The 24,752-nt window shown below is 39.8% G+C and overlaps 1 protein-coding gene across 3 annotated transcripts in view; it reads right to left on the reverse strand.

Moving 5' to 3' along the window:
- Window positions 1–24,752, reverse strand: part of vps50 (VPS50 EARP/GARPII complex subunit) — a 103,109-nt gene that overhangs the window by 20,640 nt on the left and 57,717 nt on the right. For 2 of the 3 annotated variants that reach the window (XM_014994207.2, XM_088010185.1), the window contains 7 exons: window positions 23,603–23,693; window positions 21,844–22,029; window positions 20,866–20,984; window positions 19,389–19,495; window positions 16,570–16,691; window positions 10,365–10,442; window positions 9,831–9,911 (listed from right to left, as the gene is read on the reverse strand). In XM_014994207.2, coding sequence (XP_014849693.2) covers window positions 9,831–9,911; window positions 10,365–10,442; window positions 16,570–16,691; window positions 19,389–19,495; window positions 20,866–20,984; window positions 21,844–22,029; window positions 23,603–23,693 — 784 coding nt within the window. The remainder of the gene's footprint in view (window positions 1–9,830; window positions 9,912–10,364; window positions 10,443–16,569; window positions 16,692–19,388; window positions 19,496–20,865; window positions 20,985–21,843; window positions 22,030–23,602; window positions 23,694–24,752) is intronic. The other variant, XM_014994208.2, reaches the window with a different exon arrangement.

Consider the following 24,752-nt stretch of genomic DNA (forward strand, 5'->3'; position numbering starts at 1 on the left):
TTCAGGTGTTACTCTGTCCTGTGAGCAGAATTAAGAGTCTTTGACAGAGAGTTGCTGTTTTCACACAGTTTGGTTCAAAATTCTCAACACGTCGTCTGGCACAGGTCACAGGTGCCTGCAGCCAAGCCCTCTGTCTGGGTCTCCTTCCTCATTTATACCTTCAAAATGCATAGAGTATTTTCTTTATATACACTTTTTTAAAAATAACAACACTCCAAGTGTGACTGACCTTTACCAGGGTCACATATATAGCCCACTCTCATCACGCAGCCTGCCGTTGGCTCGTATTTCTCATAACACAAAATGGTCTTTACACAGGAAACGGCATATAAAACACACATTTTTCAGTGTGTGATCAATTATTCACAAGAAGGCTAAATATACTGGTGACATGCTGCTATTCATTGACAGAATATAATCCTAATTAGTTGATTCAGTCCCTGTTTAGGCATCTTCTGAACCATATACCTCTAAAACTACCAAAACAAAGGGCTATTGGACAAAATGTGACCTTAATCCCTGTCATTTATGCACAAAAATTTCAAAAGATTTCTAAAATCATTTCATGATTCCCATTTACTTAATTTTTCTACAAAAAAGCAACACGTCCTCTTCAAAGCTTCATGAAGTAAAAAAAAAGTAACATTATAATCAGCAATTTACATCAAAACAATTTATTTTCTGACTTTGATCAGTCCTAAATTGTACCTGCCATCGTTTTTTTTTAAAGACTTGAAGAGCTGAAATTACCTTCCTTTGCCAAATAAACTCATCGATCCTTAAAAAAATAAGTATACTGCTATCAATTAAAACCCAACAAATGTTTTACTAAGGTCTTCTGTTCCAACACGAGGATATGAATAAGAATAAATCTGCAACAGCAATATAGTAATTTCAGGCAATGTCTGCAATTGACTGCAATTATTGCTCTGATTCGCTTTCTTTGAAGCTGACTAAGAGAGGAATCACCGCAAAGGTTTTGGGAAAAAAAAAATGTATTTGCTAAATCCTCTGAGACTTGATGCCATCCACTAGTTGAGAGACAACAAGCTGCTTAAATGTTTGCCTTTGAGAACCACAGTATTCTGAGCCAAATGCGATTTCCCCATGCGGACCAGCAGCTTTAATAAAAGTCCCAAAGCTTCAAATACTAAGATCTTGCCTAGCTGTAAAGTTAGGAAACTAAGATTCAGAGAAAACGTGACTGAAAACTCACGGAAGGATCTTAAAAGAGATAAAAGCAACATTTTAACTTAAAGCATTTTAACAAAAAACGGGTATTTCTTGATAATGATCTGTCCCTAGAGTTTTCTTTCAGAGAGATAGATGAAAGGGACGGGGCTGAAATATTTATCCAGCTCAGGAAGGATTCTTAATAAAGATAAGTTAAGACAAATGACTGCGTGTGTGTGTGACCATATTTTTGTAAGTTTGGTCTAATGGGATCTCTTTGCAGCTAAAGAAAAACCGCATGGGACGCGTAATTCCTGTCACGGAGCACCTCGGGGGAGAAGTGGCATCAAAGCTCTGAATTGATCAGGAATAACATTTCTTTTCAGGCAAAGAAAAATGTTGCTGCTGCCCAGAGAAAAACGCGAGCAGATTTGATATTTGTCATTCTATTTTTTTTTTTTCATTGCAAAGAAAAATGCATTGAAGCATTGAACAAACCTATGGTTATAAAGCATAAAACATCTTCAGAAACCCTAAACAAGGAGCATTATAAATGCAGCTTATGTTTGGAGCCTCAGCACACGACACACATCTAAGACAAACACACTCGGCTCTGGTTTGTCGTTTTCAGCTTTAAGTCGAGAAATAAACAGGGTTCATTTAGAGGAAATAGAACAATAAATAAAGCAATACTTTCAATCCCACTAGATGCTCCAAAGCAGAATCCGGTAGTATTTTTAAAATATTAAAAAGACTGATAACTTGACAGATTCGGGGAACCTGCACGGCGCAGCATTTCGTAACTCCGCTTTTAAAGACTGCGTCACGCTGGGAGCTGAAAAGTTTTGTCTGACTGCGAGTGCATCAGTCTTTCAAGACTGACTGCTCAAATCTGCTCTATAGAAATCTATATCCAAAGTCAAATGGACCGGCTGCAAGGCAATTACTGTCAAGTGGTTCCTATTACGACTCTTTGTCACTCTAATACTTGAAATTTGCCTCTTATTAGATAAATGTCACGAGGAATTAGACCCCTCGTTTATTTTGCGCAACGTCGGCTGCCTCTCTTAGCTTATCTCGGGGAACTTTCTCTTCCCGCTGCTGTTGGTTCTTTCACCTTCTCTGGGATGACAAACAACCAAAACACCGAGACAAAAGCTTCCCCTCGAGGCACATGGGATGAAACAACTAAACAGGGATAAATCAAAATGACGTGTATTGAGCCGTGGCGGGGAATAAACAGAATGTAGAATACACGTGAAACGATTTAAACCGAAGCACGATTCCTCAGGAGTGTGTCACAACGTTATGTGTGAGGATCGAAGGCGAAGAGGGAAAGCTGAGTTAAATCCCCCAGCGGGACAAACTGTGTCCAGGTCAGACTCACAGATAAGGAGTTTGACTGAGAAAGTGTCCCGGCTCCTCCGAGTCAACAACAAAGCGCGAGGCATGAAGATTTCCCGTCAGGTACTGGAAAAACACATCGACACTTTGGCTCTTAATTATGACACGTAATTCCTGACCAAAATGGTCCTCTCTGGAATAAAAGACACACACTGACACGTTTCCAAAGGCAGCAAATATTTTCAAGTAAGACTTAGTTTGAAATTTAAGGGAGGTTTCAAAAGAATTTGCCGTGAATATTTCCAAAGAACAGAAAACAGTCTACAGGTGGAGAGCAATAAAAACAATCGTCCAGATTTGGCCGTCAAGCAACTTTACTCTGAAGTTTAAGGGATGCAAGATGCTAATGGAAGTCTCCAAAACACTAGAATATCATCGGACCGACAGCGGGCTGTCGATATTGTTGGTACTGAAGTGTGTACTTCTGCAAGTGAAAGAGTCAAAACTGAAAAATGTGAAAGTAGGAAACAGGAAGTCAAGCCAAATGTCTGACAGAGAAAATATAGATGAAGAACAACTTTTATTTTTATTTTTTTTGGAAAGATGAAACTGATATTATCTGGTTTAAGACAATATACAATGAAAGAAAACTCACAAATAATAATAAAGCTTGAAGTGTCATGGTTTGGGTGTGGTTTACTGAAACAGGACTTGACCAGTTTAATATCATATAATCACCGTGAATTATTGATGTGGTGCTTAAAGAACATTTGAGTATTTCCAGCTAATGAGATTTTCCACTGAGCTTTTGCTGTTGAAGAAAAAAAAAGAAAGAAAAGAACTACAATCTCACGTAATTTCTCATTTCGAAGTCACAAATACAGCAACATAATCACACAGATGGGTCCAACAGTTTGCCAGAGAGCAGATGGATCTTTCCTAAATTGAGATGTCAATTACCAAGACGGACTATGGTGCCGGCTCTTCAGGAAATGAGTTTAATCATATTGGATAAATGCAAAAAAAATGTGAGATAAAAATCTTAAGAGAGGATTCAATGAGCAGTGCGCGTGTATGTCGCCTCCATCCACCCCAGTGTAACAAACCCCAACTACCCCACTATCAGAGGACAGACAGAATTCAAATTCGCTCCAACCAACGTTCCAATTTGTCTGCAGAAGTTCAGATTGTATCAATCCGTGTTCCTTTTCTCGCCTGTCACTGTGACTTTTTTTGTGTGCATCTCCGCCTGAATCCGAGCTGCCAGAATACTGATGCCAACACAGAAATCAGCAGACTTGTTGCTACCATTTCAGTGCCAAGCTGGGCGAAGGGTGGGGTGGGGGGAACTCCACGGAGAAGCTACATTCCCACGAGCAATCAGACGAACGCATGCAGTCGGCTCATCAGACTTAACTTCAGCTACTGCAGAACTAAAATTAAACGCAATCTTGAGCCATATGATCCTATCTTCCGTCCTGGCCTGATGGCGAAGCGTGGAAATAAACGCCTCATTGTGCTTTCAGTCACAAGCACCACCGAATTTTGGACCAGCACAAGAAGATGCTTGTGAAGAGAGTTAAAAGGCATGAAATCACTGGGCACACAGCTGTGGAAGAGGTAGCGATAAGACAAAAGATAAGATCGAAAGAGAGAATGAAAAGATGGGGGAAAAGATGCTGAAACAAGTGGGAGGAATGAAACGGTGAATACGTCTAATCCGAGAGAAAAGAGAAAGAAGTAGAAGGTCGGTGAACCCGAGGTGACTTCTGTTACCGGCTCCCTCCGAATGCGAGCCTCTGTCAGCTCTCTTCATGACGCCGCCTGCAGCAGCGGCGGCAGCAGCTCTCAGAAGCTGTCATGGCTGAACTTTCTGGCAGCGTCAGTGTGACCACAGATGGGTTTCACTGCATTCCTCAAACACATCATGGTCAGAGAACATGTCCTCGAGGAACATCACAGAACTCGGCAAGTAAAGAAGTTGATCCTCTGACAGACGACGGGTTCATCTCAAGGCTTCACACTTTTAGGTCCAGTGCTTTCCACAATTATTGGCTAATTTTGAGTAAAAAAATAAAAATAAAAATGCATACATGATTTATGGCAGTAGCCCTGAATTCTTATTGCAAAATTTGGGGGCGGGGGATAATAAGAATAGGGGAAAAACAACTAAAATAGAAATCTTTATAATATATTTAGTGATCACACACCATTTAACTCTAGATTCGGCACGCAATACTTTTCTCCCACATATTCAGCACATGTTTCATGGGGAAAAGCATCATTTCTCATTCCTGTTTTGTCCTTTAACCGACGGATACGTTTTCAAGTCAGAGTCCCAGCAGAGTTCAGCAAGCTGCACATGTGATGATTCGAAAGAAAAAAAAAAAAAAGCCTTCTCCTGGCTTGCCTTGCGAACAACTAACGTACAGAGACTCGGTGGCCCCTTTTTACTGCAGTTCTCCAACAGAGAGTTTTTATCTCCCCTACCATCTTCTTCGCTATTTATCCTGAGGTAGCAGGATGAACATAGGTCCTCTTTCCCTTTTGGAAGATTGGCTAAGAGAAATGGGTCGCCGTTACACAACATTCAGAGAAACAGTATCAAAGATTGCTAATTAAAAGTACTGAGACCCAGTGATAAACTTAAAATAATTGTGGAATGGACTGACTAAGTGAAATAAAAAAAAAAACAATACTCAAGCAATTCAAAGTCAAAAATAGAAGTGCTAACAACCGTGGAGCGCACGGTTGTTAGATAGCACAACACACCAGAAGTTTCTCCCAGTCCTCCTAAAGTTGTCCAAACAATCTACAAGAAATAATCAAAGTTCAAAGAGAGACAATTTGAAATTAAATCTCAAACTCAGACAACCAAAAGGTTCTGGAAAGGTAATTATGAAGACAGCAGGCAGAGGAGAAAGCGAGCAAGCAAACTAAGAAATGTTCCTTTTTTTTTGTTCTCTGTGGACAGCCCGGTTTAAACTGTAGCTACTCTGTACCCGAGACCAGATGAGATGAAATGTCACTCATGTTCATCTGGGACTCCCCACTCATTACCAGCACATCGGCTCTGGAATCAAAGAGTCGCAACGGCGAACCGGGGAGACAAAGCCGCACGGATTCGGGCGGCTCAACCGGCGTGCAGCGCGCAATTAACTCTATAATGTGTTTACAAATGAGGTCTACCTAGTCGCAATCTCCAGTGTGTGATGGTGAGTTATTTGTATGCATGTGCAGGAGCTTCTGCGTGAATACACGACTGCGGAGTGAAAATTACAACAGCAAGATTATGTTTGGAATGAGAAGAAGAAGAAAAAAAAGTGGAATGTTGTTTTTTTTTTTGGAAGAGGTGCCTTTTCAGCATCAAATCCTTTATTCAGAGGAGTTGCAGCAGTTTTGCATCTGAAATAAGACAGGCTAAAAGCATTTTGCTAATGCATTAGAGAGAAAGCACAGGTGTGGTTACAAAGCCTGACTGTGTCCTTCCTCTGAGGAGGATTTCAAAAAGCTCCTAATCAGGCACAAAGTGATATGATAATGCTCATCTGAAATGCGTGCTGGCAGCCATGCGACTTAGGTTTTAGCGCCAGAGAGAGCCCTCTCACAGAAACTCAAACATGTCTCGGTGCATTATGCTCCTCTCCTCTCTCTGCATCTGTCTGTCCAATCCATCCATCCATCCGAGTCCATTTGATGGGTTGAACAGTTCAGAGGGTTCCCGTATTCTCTAAAGAAGGGTGCATGTCAGCTTCAGCCTGTCTGTCATCTGAAAATGGCTCATAATCTACCCTGAAAATTACACAGGTGTAAATGGCCGCCTGATGAGAGAGAGCACATGTTGCTTGTTACAGGAGAAAAAAGCTGTTTAAAGTTTCGCAGCCAAGATGCCAGCTGTTGATTATTAGGTAGTCACAGCGCCGGACAGCAAAATGAAACTAATTTATGGAGAGAAATAAATCATGCAAAGTCGTCCGTTGAATGATGTGTGGGTAAAAGCTGTGGAAATTCAAATATTATCTGATGCTTTGACAGAACGATTTCCAGATGCTTCTGATGCGGTTTGGTATTTATGCCTGTGTTTGCAGGTGTGGCTCAATAAATCAAAATGTCACCAAAAAAGTGAATTAATACAGCGTCATTTATACACAGATATAATTGCAACTTTTTATTATTATTTTAAGGATTATGGCCTACTTACTGCAAATCACAAACAAATATTCAGTTTTTCAGCAAATCCCACTATAAATATAACAAATAAAAACACGATTTTAAATCCAGAAATTTTATGTTATAGGCTCGTTCGTGATTTAACAATCATGGGGAAGAACGCTCACATAACTGTCCAGCAGAGAATAGATAGCCATCAACAAGTGTCATTGCTATTTATAGCTCTATCCAAACCTTTAATTTGAAAGTTGAGTGGAAGGAAAAAGTGTGCGTCAAAAAATGTAGGATAGTGGACAGTGGAATAAGAATACGATTTAAAGAACGTTTAAGATTCACAAGTCATGAACTGCAGCTGGAGTTGGTGCTTGAAGAGCCACCATGCACACATGTATCCAGGACTTTCATCACATCAGCCACTTCTGAACCACAGACATCTGGGAGCAAAAATGAGTGGACTGTTGCTAAGTGGTCTTATGTCCTCTTTTCTTTTTAAAGTACATTTTTCTCATTTCAATTTGAAATCGCAGTCCCACATTCTGGAGGAAAAGAAGAGAAACAGATGAGCTGAATCTTAAAGCCAGTTGGAATTCCTTAGCGGAGCTAAAGGCTGATCATCTCAATCCCACACTGCAACAATGTGGTAATTCATGCAAAATGAGCCCCAATCAAGTAATGAGTTCAAACACTGCACAGTACGTGACCGTGCTTTTTATTAGGAGAACATTTCTAAACATGTTTTTTTCTCATTCTTTTAGCAAAATTTAGCTTTCCTTTTTTCATCTTCAGTAAGCCATAATCATCAAATTTATTTGACAAAAAGACAAAAATCTGAAATATATCTAGATGTGGTTAACTGACTTTAAATACTCAAATCAACTTTTTGATTCTAAGGCTACAGAAATGCTTCCGTAGCCGTAGAAGTGAGGTTTGCAATTTTGCTTAGATGAGGCGGTTTTCTTTTTTGATAGAGGAGGGAAACTCTAAGAAATAAAAAGGAAGCTTCTTCTGTTCTACTCCACTGAGTTGCAGAGGAAAATAATAACGATTTTGTGCCACACTGAGAAGTCTGCTCCTCGGTGAGTTGCTTGTTGAAAATTGTGTGACCTCCCCCACATCGAGTCTGCAAGACGCCATGCTGGAGCAAACAAAAAGAGGAAAAAAAGAAAAAGGGGGGGAACAAACTTCCATTTACCTGTAAAGCTATCATTTATCAGCTTCTCACCCAACAGCGTCATAGAATACGGGTATGCAACCCAAGAGATGCTCATGCCTCCAGGCTCTAAGGCTATGGAAGCTGAAGGCAGATTAGTTGGCAAAAAAAACCCCCAAAAAACACCAAGAGGCAAAAGTGAAAACCCATGGAAATAATAATGATTAAAAAAAAGTTACACTACTCATTTGCAATTGTTTCTTACAAATTTTACTGCACTATAAGCTGATGAGTCTCTTCCCTGGCCAGAGCTCCCTGCAAACGCCAGCCTTTATTGGCTCCGTTTGTGACGGTGCCTGCAGCTGCAGTAGCTTAAGCTCTCAGCAGCTGCTAGAGCCGAACTGGCAGCGTTAGTGCGAACACAGAAGAGTTTCACTGCATTACTCAGTCATGACCTGGTCAGAGAATCTGTCCTGAAGCAACATCAGAGGAGAGATTGAAAGCTTTGCAAGCGCTGACTTTAATCAACGGACAAATCATAACTTTTAACGGAGAGATGACTGATTAAGGCAAATGCCTCTGTGCTGTTTTTCTCCAAGAAACGACTTATGGATCGCAAGTTCATTTATTTCAAAAGGTCGATTCCATCTTCAAACTGTCTCTGGATATTCATAGAGCTGTTGACCACCAGAAATTGCCAAGCCTCAAGTCCGCTGATATATTCAGACAGTCCAATATGTTAGGGATGAGAAACGCCTAGTATCCAATGAGTCGGAAACTAGACACCTTTTAAAACCAACAACCTATATGTGGGTGGTAAACATACTTTTCAAGAAGCCCACATATCTATTATCTTTTTCCATTGGTAGCGTTCTGAAGTATTCTCAACTTGAACGTTGTGTTTTCATTTGCTGCAAGCAGAAAATCATAATAATTAAAAGAAGGGCTTGAAAACATCAGACTACGCTTTATTGATCTATAAACATGTTTTACTTAGTTAATTAAGGTATTGACATAAATGATATTTTCAATAATATTCTAATTAACTGAGAAGCACCTGTTTATGCTGTTAAAGGTTAACCATTAAGCCTTTTAAGGGCTTAATGGTTAACATTAACCATTGACAGTAAATGGTTCATGTTAACACTTAGTGGTTAACATTAACCATTGATGATTTGTATTTGTTTTTTAAATAATAATATATCACATGTAACTTTAAGACATAAAAAATAGTATTTCTATAGACATTTAATGGAAAACGTCTATTCAAAACATCTATGATAATGACAAAAAATTACACTGTGCCTCGTACTTTCACAAAAGAAGCATTAGCAGCTAAAGCTCTTATCCATAATAAGAACTCACTTATTGCCTGATGTGTAAAGCAGCACAAGTTAATGCTGTTTACAATGCAATAAATATGCAGCCACTCACAATATTAACTCAGTTTGACTAATTTAACTAAAACTAAACCAGCAAAATGCTAGCCAATATAACATTCATAATGCTGACTTAGTGAGGAATGACACCTAGAAGTAGTCGTAATCAATCTGAGAACAGAACATTTTTTAAGCCTAACAGCTGCACTTAGATTAAGTTTTTCTATGAAGCATTACAGAAGCAGAGAGCCCTAATGGACTAACACAACCCCCGCCTCTGAATAAAGAGAGGGAGCATGTCCATGTGTAAAAGGGACGAGGTGATGGATGTCCAGATAATGATGACCTATAATGCTTTTTTGTGGTGACACTGGCGTAACAGTAATGTCGCGTACAGAAATGGCCAAAATGGATAAAGTGGATGGAAAAGATCTAAAGGTAGAAGCATAAAGAGGAAAGACGAGTGCAGGTATAGAGAATATAGCTGGCGAGAGCATGGAGTGTCAGAAGGGAGATGAGTTAACAAGCACTGGTAAAAGGGAATGAGGGAGGAAGACAATGAGCAGAGGGAAAGAAAAAAAAAAGTGAGGTGGAGCAGACAGGAGCTGTCCTACCATGTCAATGAGACTCTCCTGGATCCGGTTCAGTGTGGTTCTCAGTCGGCTGCTGATGAGGCCCAGACCCGATGACTCATACTGTGGAAGGCACACAGAAACACACACACGATGAGGGTCTGCACAATGCAAGGACACCTCACTGTACAGGAACACACGCATACTGCAATAGCTGCTTTCTTCTCGTGTCAACAGAGACAAGGGGGTTGCCGGCGTCTGCCTCAAACTGACTCTAATCCCTAAAGATGGAGGAGCGACTGTGAAGGGCAGACATCAAAACCAAACAATCGTAGAATTGACAGCCCAGAGAAAATAGTGGTATGGAGAGGGTAAAAGCACTGCAAACTCAACAGCAGAAGTCTGCTCAATTGGTGTTGAGATGTGCTTGGGTCAGAGGGAAGCGGGGGAGGGGGGGAGGGGCAGCAAGTCACACACATTCGAGGAGGCTCAAGCAACACATGCTAGCTAGCATTCTGGTTAACAAGCTACCGCAGCGCATACATTAGTCATTACATGTCAGGATGGAATGCTTACCAAGCAGGCAGGGCCCACCACCCTGGCTGGGACTGCCTCTCTGCCACTATAGGTGGGCAGAGATGGGCTTGGGACGGGCTATGGATGTGGTCGAACAGGCAGCAGAAAGGAAAAAAAAAAACGAGAAGCAAAAGCACAAAATCTTTAAAAGCAACACTGAGGAAATATTGCAACAAGACTGAAAAAAAAAAAAAAGCCAAACAAACAGAAGCAGATTAATGGAGGTAATGAGAGAAATAAATTGCACACCTCACATTTAAACAGTCTTTTAATTTAGGAGGCAACAATACTCAGCCGAAACTAATTGGAAACTGCTAACGAGGAATCGGGCCATACCGTTGCTTCCTAAATCAAAAGACTGCTGTGAAAGTTTGACTAAATGTTGCTTGCGTATCTCACAGCTCAGTAAATAATTAGGTTTGAACAGAAAACACGCTATTTAGCACAGGTTTCATTGAGCTTAAAACACCAAAAAATGTTGATGAAGCGCCACCCACGTCCAAAATCAGCCGTAATGTCCATTGTTATGACAGGATCTTAACCACGCCAACACTTGGTGGCACCGAACCAACGATGACTTTTTTATTCCTCGGCTCATATAATCTTGGAATCCTACCACTAACCTGGCTGCATCTAAAAAGGTCCATCAATGATGGTAAGAAGATATCCCAAAGCAGATTTATTCAGCAGGGGAGAAAAACTATGACATGATGGCCAAAAACTCATTTTTGCATCCCCCTTGAAATTAGGTTTGACTATTATTTGTCATGATCGAGTGACATTAAAATGATCGTGTAGGGCCCGGAGGCTGGAGGGCAGTCATAAAGCAATGTAAAGAGAAGATTGAGAGGAAAAAGACGGTCTCGGTTTCAAGTGCGAGATGATTTGACAAACTGCACGTTTGGAGCTTACATGACACTCTGGTTGTAAAATCAATAGTAAAGTCCCAAGTTTTTACACATAGGAAATTGAGGAATTTCCAAGACGTGCAGAACAGATAATCATGCGTGCACCACGAACCGAAAGAGAAAAAAAGAACCTTTTTTAATGCATAATAGCTCATTTTTCAGAGAAACTATTTTTTTCGACTGAAGTGTGTGGCATTTCATGATCTATTCTTCCCTTTCTTCCTGTTCCAGTGTTTTGGTAGACCGTCTTTCACCTCCACTTTTTCTGCTCCCATATTTCTTGCCTTCATCTTTCAGTTTGCAGCTCTATCATGGAAGTCGTTTTTGTCTTTCCTAACCCTCTACTGTCTTTTTCCAGAGAAGACGTATCTGATTTATCCTCACGGGGAGCAACTTTCCAGACTATTGAAACATTAATCACTTTTTTTCCCAAAAATGTGTTTGCAAATCTGCCTCTCTCAACCCCCGCAGCTGACTGACTCATTACCGTTAACAGTGATGAAGAATCTGTGAGCGAAGCACATCACGCATCTTTAGCATATGTGTGACAGTGTCAAAGCGTGGTTGTTTAAACGGATAATGGAGATATTTACTCTTTTACATGGTAATGTCCGACCATTACTCTCTAAGAGGGAGAAGTCAAGCAGCTCAATCATGATTCCAGCGGCGTAAAAGAGAGCAAAAGTGTGGGTCGTGGCAGCGGCATATGTGCGGGGTAAATTTCCACGAGCTCTTTAAAAATTCATAAGAACATTAACATTTACTGTGTGTGTGTGTGTGTGTGTGTGTGTTATGGTGAGATCCATTAATGGAAATAGGCAGGTTCACAATATGATGCTGAACTGAAACATTACACATCCAAGTAATGCAAAACAGCTGAAATTAGAAGGGATGCCATAAAAAGATCGGGCAACACTTGGGGTATTACCCGGAGAAGATTTTTTGTCGAAATGAAGTCAGCCATAGCAAGGGATAGTTATACTTGTCAGTGTGTGATTTTCTCTTGTCAAGTAAATGCATATTATGAGTCCAAGTTATGGAAACCTATACATATAAAAACACTTTATAAGTGCTGTGAGAATACTGAAGCTAGCTAACCTTTAGATGCTAAGGAGGCTAAAGTTGATTTTCACTTCAAGGGGTTGTATTGGTGCTGCACTAAGAGGATATTTGATAGCTTTTTATAAATCTGGACCAGGGCTGGGTATTGCTAAAATCCTCACAATTCAATTCAAGTACATTTATTTGGGTCATGATTCAATTTGATTTGATATTGGTTAAAATACTTCAATACAGATTTAGTAATAAGCAGCATACAAGTAATTAACCAGAGCACCTATTAATAATTTTATCCAATACTTCATTTTTTAAAATTTTCCTGCCCTTATGAATAGCTATTTTTTAACAATAAAATATTTCAGAATAATATAGTGCATCATAGTAACATTTGTACTCAAACTGAAGTACAAGATTTAAAAGGTGACAGTACTGTAAAAAACTGAAGTGTATGTAAACATAATACATTTTTTTCTTGTCAAAACAGATAATTCATATCACTTAGATTTGAGCAGGAGACATCTCATTACATTCCTGCATATTTGAACAATACTGCCATTCTGGTGAGACACCACTGGTCAGGGGACCTAATCAAGTCACAGGTTGTCCAATCAGCATTGATTTGGAAAATAATTAATTGGAATGCACTTGATTTTGTTGCCCACACAAAATCAAAGTGGAGATGATAAAGTGGATTATTATCTCCACTTCGGATTCTGAATAAATCAAGCTCGAGTGGATAGTTTCATACTGAGAAAAAAAGTGTTTAAATGCAGTTTAAGATCCCTGGAGGGCGTCACTCAGGAAAGGGTTGCATGTATAAATAGATGGATTGAAAAATGATAAAATTTGTGTTCTAGAGAAATGTGGTTTATTTTTAAAGAATCTGGATCACTTTAATTAAGCATATGGATAATTCATGCATGGACTGGGAAATTCTACATTAACGTCAAATTGCTCAAAATGCAGTGCATAACTCACGAAACCATTATCTACGAAACAAAAACATGGTTATTTTTATACTTTCCAATAATACTGCTCAAGTCTTGTGAACCCAATATGATGTACTACCTCGTTTTATGAGCTGCAGGTTTCATTAAACCCCTGGTAAAATGCAAATGCACATACATTACATGGACACATAACACGGGTGAAAAAAGTGGGCCAACGACAAGTCTATCTTCAAACCTTTTCTGAGATTCCCTTAGCAAACTGTCTCTCACACACACACACGCACACACAGCAACATGCCAACAATCAGACTCAAAAAAAGCCCCCAGGGCGAATACTGTATCTTTATCTCTCCCATTTGGAAAGGACAGAAGTCATTTCACTGTTATCATTACCACTTCCCTGAGGGCAATAAAGACACAAATTTTTGCCTTCTTCCATTCTTCGTGAAGAACAGTAAAACCGACAAAGCTTTTTACATTCAGTGAAGAACTGGACTCGCTACAGTTAAACCTATTGCTCGGCTGAAACGTATACTGAAATAAACGTCAAAACGGAAACACAGGAGGAGTTGTTACTCAGTGAGTTACTGGAGATAATCCAATAAGCATAAAGAATCTCTACAGGTATTATATAAAATTTGATACTATATTGTTTAAAAATTTACAAAAGCAAAACATAACAGGAAAAAAAAGCTCAAATGTACACAAAAAAATACAGTGTAAATATATACGTTTAAGCAGACTACTCATACTACAACACTTAGACATGTAGAAAAGAAGTTTGAGGGAATCCTTATTTGGTTTTAAAAATAGTTGTCATTTTGTGTCTTAAAGATAAATTAGCCAATTGTATTTTTTCTTCTTCTGCTTTTAGACTGATTTCTACTCTTTATCACATATTTAAATTTTATGTTGCTGTTGTAATAAAAAAAAAAAAAGTGGAAATCCATAGAGAGTCCTATCTAACTCTCATGGCCAGGTACAGTTTACAAAATTTAAATCCGGCAATTTTTGGATTTAAGCAGGGGATGGATGCACAGAAGAAATAGGATCTCTGTTTTACTGCAGCACTAGAAAAGGATCCTATTAAATAAGTTAATTAAAAATCTTTATTTGAAAACATGAAACATAAAATACAATTTCTTCCATAATCAGGGTAATTAATTAAGGATTTCTTCTGTTTAGTTTTTGACTACATAAACATTTTGACTGATAAAAATTATAAGTTTCTCAGAGAATTAAAAATATACAATGGACAATAGAGGAAGAAAATATTTTATACAAAAATGTTAGTCTAAAAGTATGTTCATGTACTGCACAAAATATGCACTCAAGAATTGGCTGAGGCTCCTTTTGCATAATTTGTTGAATCAACGTGGCGATTAGCCTGCGGCTCTGCTTAGATCAGTGGTTCTTAACCTGGGTTCGATCGAACCCCAGGGGTTCGGTGAGTCGGTCTCAGGGGTTCGGCGGAGCCTCTGCCGCGGAGGTAAAGACACACTGTGTAAAGTCGTGATGACGCCCCGCTTTGCCATCACTTGCTGCAGAGGATCACGTTACATTGCTGAGCCAATCAGAGCTGCGGAGGAGCACTGATTGAAGGAGCTCCACTCTCAGCATGGATTTGAACTTGTGTCTTTAATTACTTAAGCAAAACTCACCGTTTTTACCAAATTCTGTAGCTTTCGGTGTACTTCTAAATCTGCTCCTGAGTCGCGTCTTTTCGGGGTTGGTACTGCCTCTAGTGGCGTGGGGGTGGTAACACAACTAATATAATTACATTACTAAATCAGAATACTGCAAAGTCTTTATTATTTATTATTAATTTTTCATTCTTTTAAGAATGTAGAGCTAATTAAATGATCTAAACAAGACCTTAAAGTGGTTCCAGTTTCTCTCAATGGCCAACCTGCTGAAACTGTGGCAAATTTTAAATACCTTGGGTCATTCAGCCCAACTTTGCTGAAAACACTGACTATATTTTGAAGAACTGTTCTCAGAGACTCTACCTTTTAAGAAGACTTAGTGATCTTGCAGTGATCATTGATCCTATGTCTTGAATTTGAGGGAATAAAATCATATTTTATTTATCACTACAGAAGGGTTCAGTGAACTGGTGGGTTCGGTACCTCAAAAAGGGTTAAGAACCACTGGCTTGACATTAAAGAAGGCCGGATTGCTTTTACAGTGGCCTTCATCTCGTATGTATTGTTGGGTCAGGTGTTGGTTGGTCTCTTTCGTCTTCTATTAGGCTATGAGAAAGCCTAAAGGAAGGCTCTCTCCAAATCACCACTAACTGTGGAAACTTCACACCGCACCTGAGGTAAAAAAAACTGGACTGGTAGTTACAGAAAGATTAAAGAGACAGATAATCTTGTTTTCTTCTTTGGCTGTCCAAGTTGCTTCATACATCGTCTCTGCTTAAGGACTGTTTTAACACAAGCAAGGTTATAGTAGTGTCCTGTGTCAGTGATTTATGAATATTCCCCAAACAGCTTTGCTGCACATTCCATTTCCTCTACCACTTAACTTTCCATTGATATTCTCAAAGAAGGCTCTCTGTGAACATCCAGCTTTGTGACTTACCCTCTTTGTGAAGGATGTCACTGACAGTCTGATGAACATGTCTAAAACAGAGCAAGTCAGCAGTCCTCCGCAAGGTTGAGCGATAATATACATTAGTATATTAGAAATAGTATATATTTCTTCACTAAAATCCTTTTTATTGTTTTCATGTCATATTCTAGTTCCGAAAATAAAACGCGTCACTCTGCGTAAAATTAAATTCTAAGAGTTTTTGTTTCAAATAAACACCAATTTATTTATTGAGCTGCATTTAGTAAATATTATGTTTTGTTGCTGATCTGTAGAAGAATGAGGAAAAATCCATACCAAGCACATGTCAATTATTGATGTTTTAAGTGATATGGATAAAATAATTAGACGAAAAACATTTTTATAAAAAAAAATGTAACAAACTATTTGTAAAATGTGTAGATGTAGGTATAAACACAGCAAATGCAAATTTTACTAAGTTGTATGAATGCAACAACGTAATATTTGTATTTTTTACAACTGAAAATTACAATGCTGCGCTTTGAAACTTGGCATAGTTACTTTAATCAAAAGGGGACAGCTCAAACATAAACATCCCCTATTGATGCACTAAACCAGACTAACACATATCTAGATTATAGACATCAAGAATGAACTTATTTTGATATATAAATCACCAAAAAAAATAACATTGACAAAAAACTATGAGCAATGAGAGCAATAAGACTTTACCATGTCATTGCGTCCAAAGAAGGTGTATACAGCATAAAGGTAGTAGTCGAAGAGCTGCGATACGCAGTGGATGACATCAAAGGCAATCGGTTTCAGGATGTTCATCATCTGCATGTACTTTCCTGAACAGAGAAAATGCAAAGGAAGAGTTATTTCACATACTTTGATCATCTGAATCAAGAGTGCAGCTCTGACTGTGTCCCAGGTCGTTTGGTGTCATTGAGGCATGAGCATTTTTTTAAAGCAAATACTGATTTACAGGCAACAAAAGGTTCAAACTTTAAGTAGATGTTTTGGGACGTTAAGAATAATAAGACACAGTAAGTTAATCTTAAGGGAGCTACATTATTTAGAGAAGAACTTAAACGGCTACGTCTTGCATTTCCACACAAATGGCAAGGACTTAATTTAGCAGAAAGGTAATAAAGGCTATAAATACAGAGGAATGGAAGTGTAACAAGGTTTTCTACCCAGTAAAAACTGATGAGGGGAAGAGAGAAGAAGAAATAAGCTCAATCTTGCTCCCTCTGCCTCAGACAGAACTATTTCTCAAGCTCATTTGTTACAGACGTTCTCTTGAATTCGTTCTGAGAGCTTCGGTTCAACCTGATTCCACCATAGCTCTGCAGAGTATATTGGGAATGACTTCAAGTTTTTCTAGTCTGCTAAAAAGTCAGTATAACTAATCCAGTGAAGTAAACAATAAAGTGGTAGAAGTAAGTTTTCAGATTTATTTATTTATTTATTTATTTTTTTGCTCTTCATGCACAAGAAAACTGAATTGACCTAAATTCACTTGGTAACAGTTCTGACATCACTGCCTTAAAGATAAGTATCTACTCTACTTCTGATTGGTCCATGAAAATCCTTCCACGTTAACCAAGATCACATTTTATCAACCAGGGTGTGGAGATGTCTTTAAAGTCTCATCACAAAAACACGCAAGCAACATCTTGTATAAAAAAAAAAAAAAAAAACTAAAAAAAAAAGGCCAAAGCTCAGAGTAGAGGCTAACTGTTATTCGAGCAGCTTAGTCACACAGACACAGCGCGTGTCAATCGGCAATGATTTGCTTAATTGATGAATAAATTGAGATCTCAGCGGGCGGGAGGGAACACGCGCTGCAGCTGAGTCTGAGCTCCTCAGGAGGATATACAGTGGGGAAAATAAGTATTTAGTCAGTCACCAATTGTGCAAGTTCTCCCACTTAAAAAGATGAGAGAGGCCTGTAATTGACATCATAGGTAGACCTCAACTATGAGGGACAAAATGTGAAAAAAAATGTGAGAAAATCATTTTGTCTGAATTTTAAAGAATTTATTTGCAAATAATGGTGGAAAATAAGTATTTGGTCAATAACAAAAGTTCATCTCAATACTTTGTTGTATATCCTTTGTTGGCAATGACAGAGGTCAAACGTTTTCTGTAAGTCTTCACAAGGTTGGCACACACTGTTGCTGGTATGTTGGCCCATTCCTCCATGCAGATCTCCTCTAGAGCAGTGATGTTTTGGGGCTGTCGGCGGGCAACACAGACTTTCAACTCCCTCCAAAGGTTTTCGATGGGGTTGAGATCGGGAGACTGGCTAGGCCACTCCAGGACTTTGAAATGTTTCTTACGAAGCCACTCCTTTGTTGCCCTGGCAGTGTGCTTGGGATCATTGTCATGCTGAAAGACCCAGCCACGTTTCATCTTCATTGCCCTTGCTGATGGAAAGAGGTTTTCACCCAAAATCTCACGATGCATGGCCCCATTCATTCTTTCATGTACACGGACCAGTCGTCCTGGTCCCTTTGCAGAGAAACAGCCCCAAAGCATGATGTTGCCACCCCCATGCTTCACAGTTGGTATGGTGTTCTTTGGATGCAACTCCGCATTCACTTTCCTCCAAACACGATGAGTTGTGTTTTTACCAAATAGTTCTACTTTGGTATCATCTGACCATATGACATTCTCCCAATACTCTTCTGGAACATCCAAATGCTCTCTAGCAAACTTCAGACGTGCCTGGATATGGACTGGCTTAAGCAGGGGGACACGTCTGGCACTGCAAGATCTGAGTCCCTGGCGTCGTAGTGTGTTGCTGATGGTAGCCTTTGTAACATTGGTCCCAGCTTTCTGCAGGTCATTCACTAGATCCCCCCTTGTGGTTCTGGGATTTTTTCTCACCGTTCTTGTGATCATTTTGACCCCACGGGCTGAGATCTTGCGTGGAGCCCCAGATCGAGGGAGATTAGTAGTGGTCTTGTAGGTCTTCCATTTTCTGATTATTGCTCCCACAGTAGATTTCTTCACACCAAGCTGCTTGCCTATTGCAGATTCAGTCTTCCCAGCCTGGTGCAGGTCTACAATTCGGTTTCTGGTGTCCTCCGACAGCTCTTTCGTCTTCACCATAGTGGAGTTTGGAGTGTGACTGTTTGAGGTTGTGAACAGGTGTTTTTTATACTGTTAACGACTTCAAACAGGTGCCATTAATACAGGTAATGAGTGGGGGAAAGAGGAGCCTCTTAAAAAAGAAGTTACAGGTCTGTGACAGCCAGAAATCTTGCTTGTTTGTAGGTGACCAAATACTTATTTTCCACCATTATTTGCAAATAAATTCTTTAAAAGTCAGACAAAATGATTTTCTCAATTTTTTTTTCACATTTTGTCCCTCATAGTTGAGGTCTACCTATGATGTCAATTACAGGCCTCTCTCATCTTTTTAAGTGGGAGAACTTGCACAATTGGTGACTGACTAAATACTTATTTTCCCCACTGTAAGGTTACATGGAAAGAAAAAAAAAAAAGGGGCTTTGGTGTGTACGTGCAGCACCTACCAACAAGCCGGATGACGTTGAGGGTGGTATTGGTGAGAATCGGCGCGCTGGCCTTGCTCAGGTTGTAATCGGACTTTTTCTTGCTTCTTATGGTCTCCCGGGACACACTGAGCCACGCAGAAGAGGGAGAGCGAGAGAAAGCAAGGAGGAAGCCATGAGAAAGTAATTCACGTTAATATCACTAATCTTTGGAAATGATTGTCTGGTGCGGGTCAAAGTCCTATAATTGATCTATCAGCACCCATTACACATGGCAAGAGATACAGCTGGAGCCTGCTGCTGGGAAAAGCTTTGAACTGATGATCCTGGAGCTCCACATCCCTGACACCAAGCTCAATGAGCCAAATTAGCCAGAAGTCATTACCTTGGCTGCTGTCGTTGCCAGAAATGTCATATACCTGCGTGTGGTCACGCAATACATTCGATGATCAACCATCAGCGAGTATTGCTTTCATTAATAACAATGAAGATTTTAGTAAGCATTTTGTGTAAATGAAGATGGAATTTCAATGGTTTTGATCTCTAAAACCACTGCAATGTCAGTGGATCGGGGCAAATTTAGGCAACTTAATTTAGGAAATACTAAAATGTTGCGTTTTTTTTTTTTTTTTTTTTTACTACATTGGAATTTTTGATTACTTTAAATTAATAAAATAAATCCTATAAGTTGCTGTTTTTTCCCCCAGCAGAGAGCTCTGTACGTGCGATCCGAATGCGCGAGGGGTGTCGATTTTTCTGCCTCTGAAACCAAAGATATGATAACATTCTGTTCTCGTCGACTTGGTTCGGAGGTTCTTGCAGCTGTGTCAACTTTTTCTTCTGCGCGGTATCTGACAACCATTATATACAAACGCTGCAGTCGGACCAATCTGTAAAGAATTTCCAAGAGTTCTGCAGCCAAGTTCTTGAGAAGAATGAAAAGTCCTGGCCGGAAAGAACTTTGTTCTTGTTCTAGTGGAGCATGTATGTACGAACTGGTGGCGAGAAGGCCAATGCTGATGGTGACAGACCCATTTAAATTCATCACATCCTGAAAACAGAAAGAAAGTCTAGAAGAAAAATGAAAAAAACCTCCAGAGATGCAATTAAAGTTAATTTAATTTAAAGGTAAATAGGCCTATAAATATATACAGGAAAAAATTTAAACATTCACCAGTATTAAATGCTGATTCATCCTTTAATAGAATAGGGCAGTCACTTAGAAGGCAGTAGGAAGAAAAAGGAAAATTTGCTTTTGAAAGGTTTTTGGCTTTAGGGCAGGGTTACGCAGAGGTGAACTAAACTGACTGCTGAAGGTAAAAAAAAACAAAAAAAAAACAGGAATAATTTCACACTTTTAGGAACATCTTCAGAGAAACATTTAAGGAGAGATCAGTGTGTGCTTCTGTGATTTGTGAATCTCTACACACACTTGAAACGGCCTGGCCTGCGTGTCAGTTTGACGTGTGGCGCTGTAATAAGGCCACAGGGATCTTACCTCTTCAGAGGGGCGTCGCCCGTCTGCTCGTCGACGTAGTCTTGCTTGAGCTCATCCGGGACGTCGCTGTCACTGTCGTAGTCCTGATAGACGCTCTTCTCCAGCTCGTCTGATTCGTACTGGAGAAAATTTAGAAGGGGTAAAAAGATCAGAGACGATTAAGATCAGGTTCAAGCACATGGAGAAAATGTCAGAAAAACAAACAAAACCTCACTTGAAATATTCAATAATGCCTCAGATCAAAATTCAAAGAAACGCTTCCTAAAACGGGATGATGATTTGTTGCCCTAAAGAGGATTTTCAGAGAAAATCGCTCTGAATCATTTAAATATGTTACAAAACAAATGGAGACGGCTGTATTGACTAAGGCACCAACTAAGGAAAATAAACCCATAAAACATAACACTTGTGTAACAGAAAGACAAAAACGGTTGCCTTCACCAAATAAACCTAAAAGACACATTGAACTTTGTGCTTTGTACTCTTGTGTTTTCAGTAGGAGACGTGGAAAACGGACTGCCAATAAATCTAACAACTTGTTTTCTTAACCTTGACGGCAACAACTCCCATTAAGTACTTCTGATAACTGGCGATGTGTCTGTGGAGGAATTCAGCTCTACTGAGGTTGTTTTAACGATCGTCTGTTAGAGGTCATAGCAAAGTATCTCAATCAGATTTAAGTCTAGAAAACTCCAATCTTCTTTTTTTTTCTTTAAACCACTTTCACTAGAGTCCCAACACCTTATCTATGCTTTGTAGCTCTTTCCAGGCTAACAGATGTCAGTGTCTTCATCTGCTTTTCTACAATTTCTTTAAATATATATATTTTATTTGAGATCTTATAGCACACTTCATGCTGTCAGACAGGTTCTGTTTAAGTCATCTCTGAATTGTACAGAATTCAGAATCGGGCAAGGGTAGCTTAAAAACAGACCAGAACTTGCAACCTTGTGACGACTCTTAACTCTGAAGCCGTACCCCGTTAGACGCGAGAACGTCCTCCGTCTCCTCTTCCTTGTGCTCAGTGTGCATCTCAAAGGGGTTCCCGTCCTGGTGATACTGCTGGAAAAGTGACAGCTCCTCCAGGGCCGGGCCAGCAGAGGAGGCAGCCTGTCTGCTTGGGGAAACGGAGGGAGAGCGACACTGGCCCATGAACCTGAACTCCTGGATTAGAGAGAATGTGACAACAAAAAACACAATTTTCGTCTTCACATTGATATATGTCCAGAAAATGCTGCGCCAAAAACAAAACAAAATTCTCAAACCTTTAGAAAGGTTTACTGACAAGGTATTCACTGCAGTGTGTCAAAGATAAATTTCAACAAAAAATGTTAAACCAAGAACGAGCTAAGGGACTGATAGATAATTTTTTTTTTTTTTAAATGTCTTTACAATAAGCTTATTTTAGACCTGGTTAAAATTGAACCACAATTTCCAGAGCATCCATGACTGTTTGGATGCACCTTGGACACCTGGTTCGAGTGTGATGGTACCCTGAAAGATTTTTTTTGTTACCTACCAAACTGCTATACAAACCGCCACAAATTGATATCTGCACAAGAAACGCGCAAAATTCCCTTATAAATATGGTTGATTTCTGTGATACGAGAGAACACAGCAGCCAAGCACATCATGCTGTGTGGCACTTTAAAGTGATGCACAGTGACCTTTGTTGACAGATACCAGGCAGGAAGGGTTGAAGAAATGCAGAGCAGGTCTCGAGGTCGAGAATCAAAACCAAGCAGGACAGCCGCGTTGAGGACAATCGCCTCTGTATATGGGGCGCCCATTCTGCTGCCTTGATGAAAACGTTTTTGCTTTTAGCTGCAACCTAATTGCCAACTTACTTCAGTCAACAAGCACATGTGCAATTTGGAGATGTGTGCACTTTTTTTGTAGAAGAGAATCAGACGTCACAGGGAGACCGACACATACAGATTTGCATGGGGCAAATAGTATCTCTCTATACTAAATAGAGAGACACTATTTGGTGCACTGAAAGAATTGGGGCGATGTGTTTAAATCACCTGGAGAACTGCCAGGCCACTTGTGGGTATGTTAGCTTGTTGCCTTGGGATGACGCGAGCCTGGCCTGTCTTGCTTTAAATTCTCTACTAATGAATCCACATGCAATGCAGGCATCCACATTCATAAACCATTACAAGCTTAATAGGATCTGGGTCTGCTTAAATCAGTCTGGGAACACTCATGCTACATCACACATAATGGGGAGCTTAATGCGTACTCATTGCACCCCACAGGACCAATTCAACCACGTTCTGGCTGATTCCGAACCGAAAGTGGTGGAAATGGCAGTGATCGTTTATGTTCTGGCTAAATTAAGCTGAATATATCGGACACAAAGTTAACATTGTTGGTTATCATATGTGAAGGACATCTGGGTACAAGTGAACTAAATGAGGCTGAGCAATTCAACTTTTCACTTGCATTAACTATTGCCCAAGAGCGCGGGGAGAGAAAAAAAAAACAAAAACAAAAACAAAAAAAACCAGAAACAATCTGCATACCACCGGGGACGACAGCCGTCGTTTCATGTTCATTCAGGTTACATAATGAGCACCAAGAACACTCCGACACACAAACATTCATCCAAAGGTGCAAAATATGAAGAGATTTCGATTTTTATGTAAATTTCTAATGGTGATGGCGTGCTATATGTGAACAAAGCATGAATAAAAGTTATCTTACTCCAGCTTTTTTGCTGACTTTCACTTACGTGGAGCTGGGCAATGTTAAAGTTGGACTTGACTGGACATAGTTCCCACGTCTCGTTTTCCAGAAACATCCTAAGCTCTTCCAGTCGTGCTCTAGACAAAAAAAAAAAAAAAACACAGAAGACATGAGCACAACAATGAATCAATAAAACATCATCTGCTAAATAGCTAACATATGATCTTTTGCAAAACTGCTCCTGTGTTCAGAAGGTCCGAGATTAACTGTGTGAACATGAACAAAACCGACCAAAAGGTCACAGAAACTCAGCAGGGAAGGAGGAAAGATGTGTCCGGTCTGTAACAGGTTTCGATGTGTTAACAGCTCAAAAACAGCCACCCTGGCGTTCAGCTGCCAAGTTAATATCATCTCACACTGTGTAACATGTCATCACAGTGTTCGCTTTAAACTCTGCAGGACACCTTTTATGTCTTAAGGGTGTTTGAAATATAGGAGGTGACACAACACAGAACACGGGAAGAAAAAAAACAAACACAAATTGCACGCTCAACTAAGCTCGGCACGTGCACTAATTGGAAAATTTTGTACCTACTGCAGATTGAATTGAGAATTAAAAGACGATTAAACTAAGAAAGGAAATCAGTCGGAGAAAAAGATAAAAAAATTTCTGCCATTTCTGTACCACTAAACACTCACATTGAACTTAATGGTCACTAAATCGCTCTCAAGGTTTCCTCATCCGTAGTGTAGACATCTGCCACTCGTGTTCTTTAACGTCCTGCACTCTTTCAATCACACGTAGGCTTTCATGCCCAAATCATCTCCATTGCATCTCCATAAACCCTAAAATGTGTTCATTATGTCTGCCTTGTGTCGCCTGATGTTTGGACGTTTCATCAATGATCCCTGACACGTAACCTTAATGCTGATCAATGTGCGTCCTCTCCAATGACAGGGCGCCGTCGGTGGCTGTGAGCACATATTCATGAGGTTGACAGGCTCTAATGTAATCAGGATGTAAAAGGGATTTTTTTTTTCCCCTCCTCATTGAGTGTTGCCATGTAATTACGCATTTATTCCAAAGAGGATTATGCAAGTGATGGAGTGTGTTGGAATTAGCCGATGGCTACCATTTTGCATAGGACGTTCTCTCCTCATTGAACAACTTACGGACTTGAAGGCTTTTGCTTTTA

The sequence above is a fragment of the Poecilia mexicana genome, unplaced genomic scaffold (assembly GCF_051168715.1).
Source record: "Poecilia mexicana isolate PSO_F unplaced genomic scaffold, ASM5116871v1 scaffold_11, whole genome shotgun sequence".
NCBI lineage: Eukaryota > Metazoa > Chordata > Actinopteri > Cyprinodontiformes > Poeciliidae > Poecilia > Poecilia mexicana.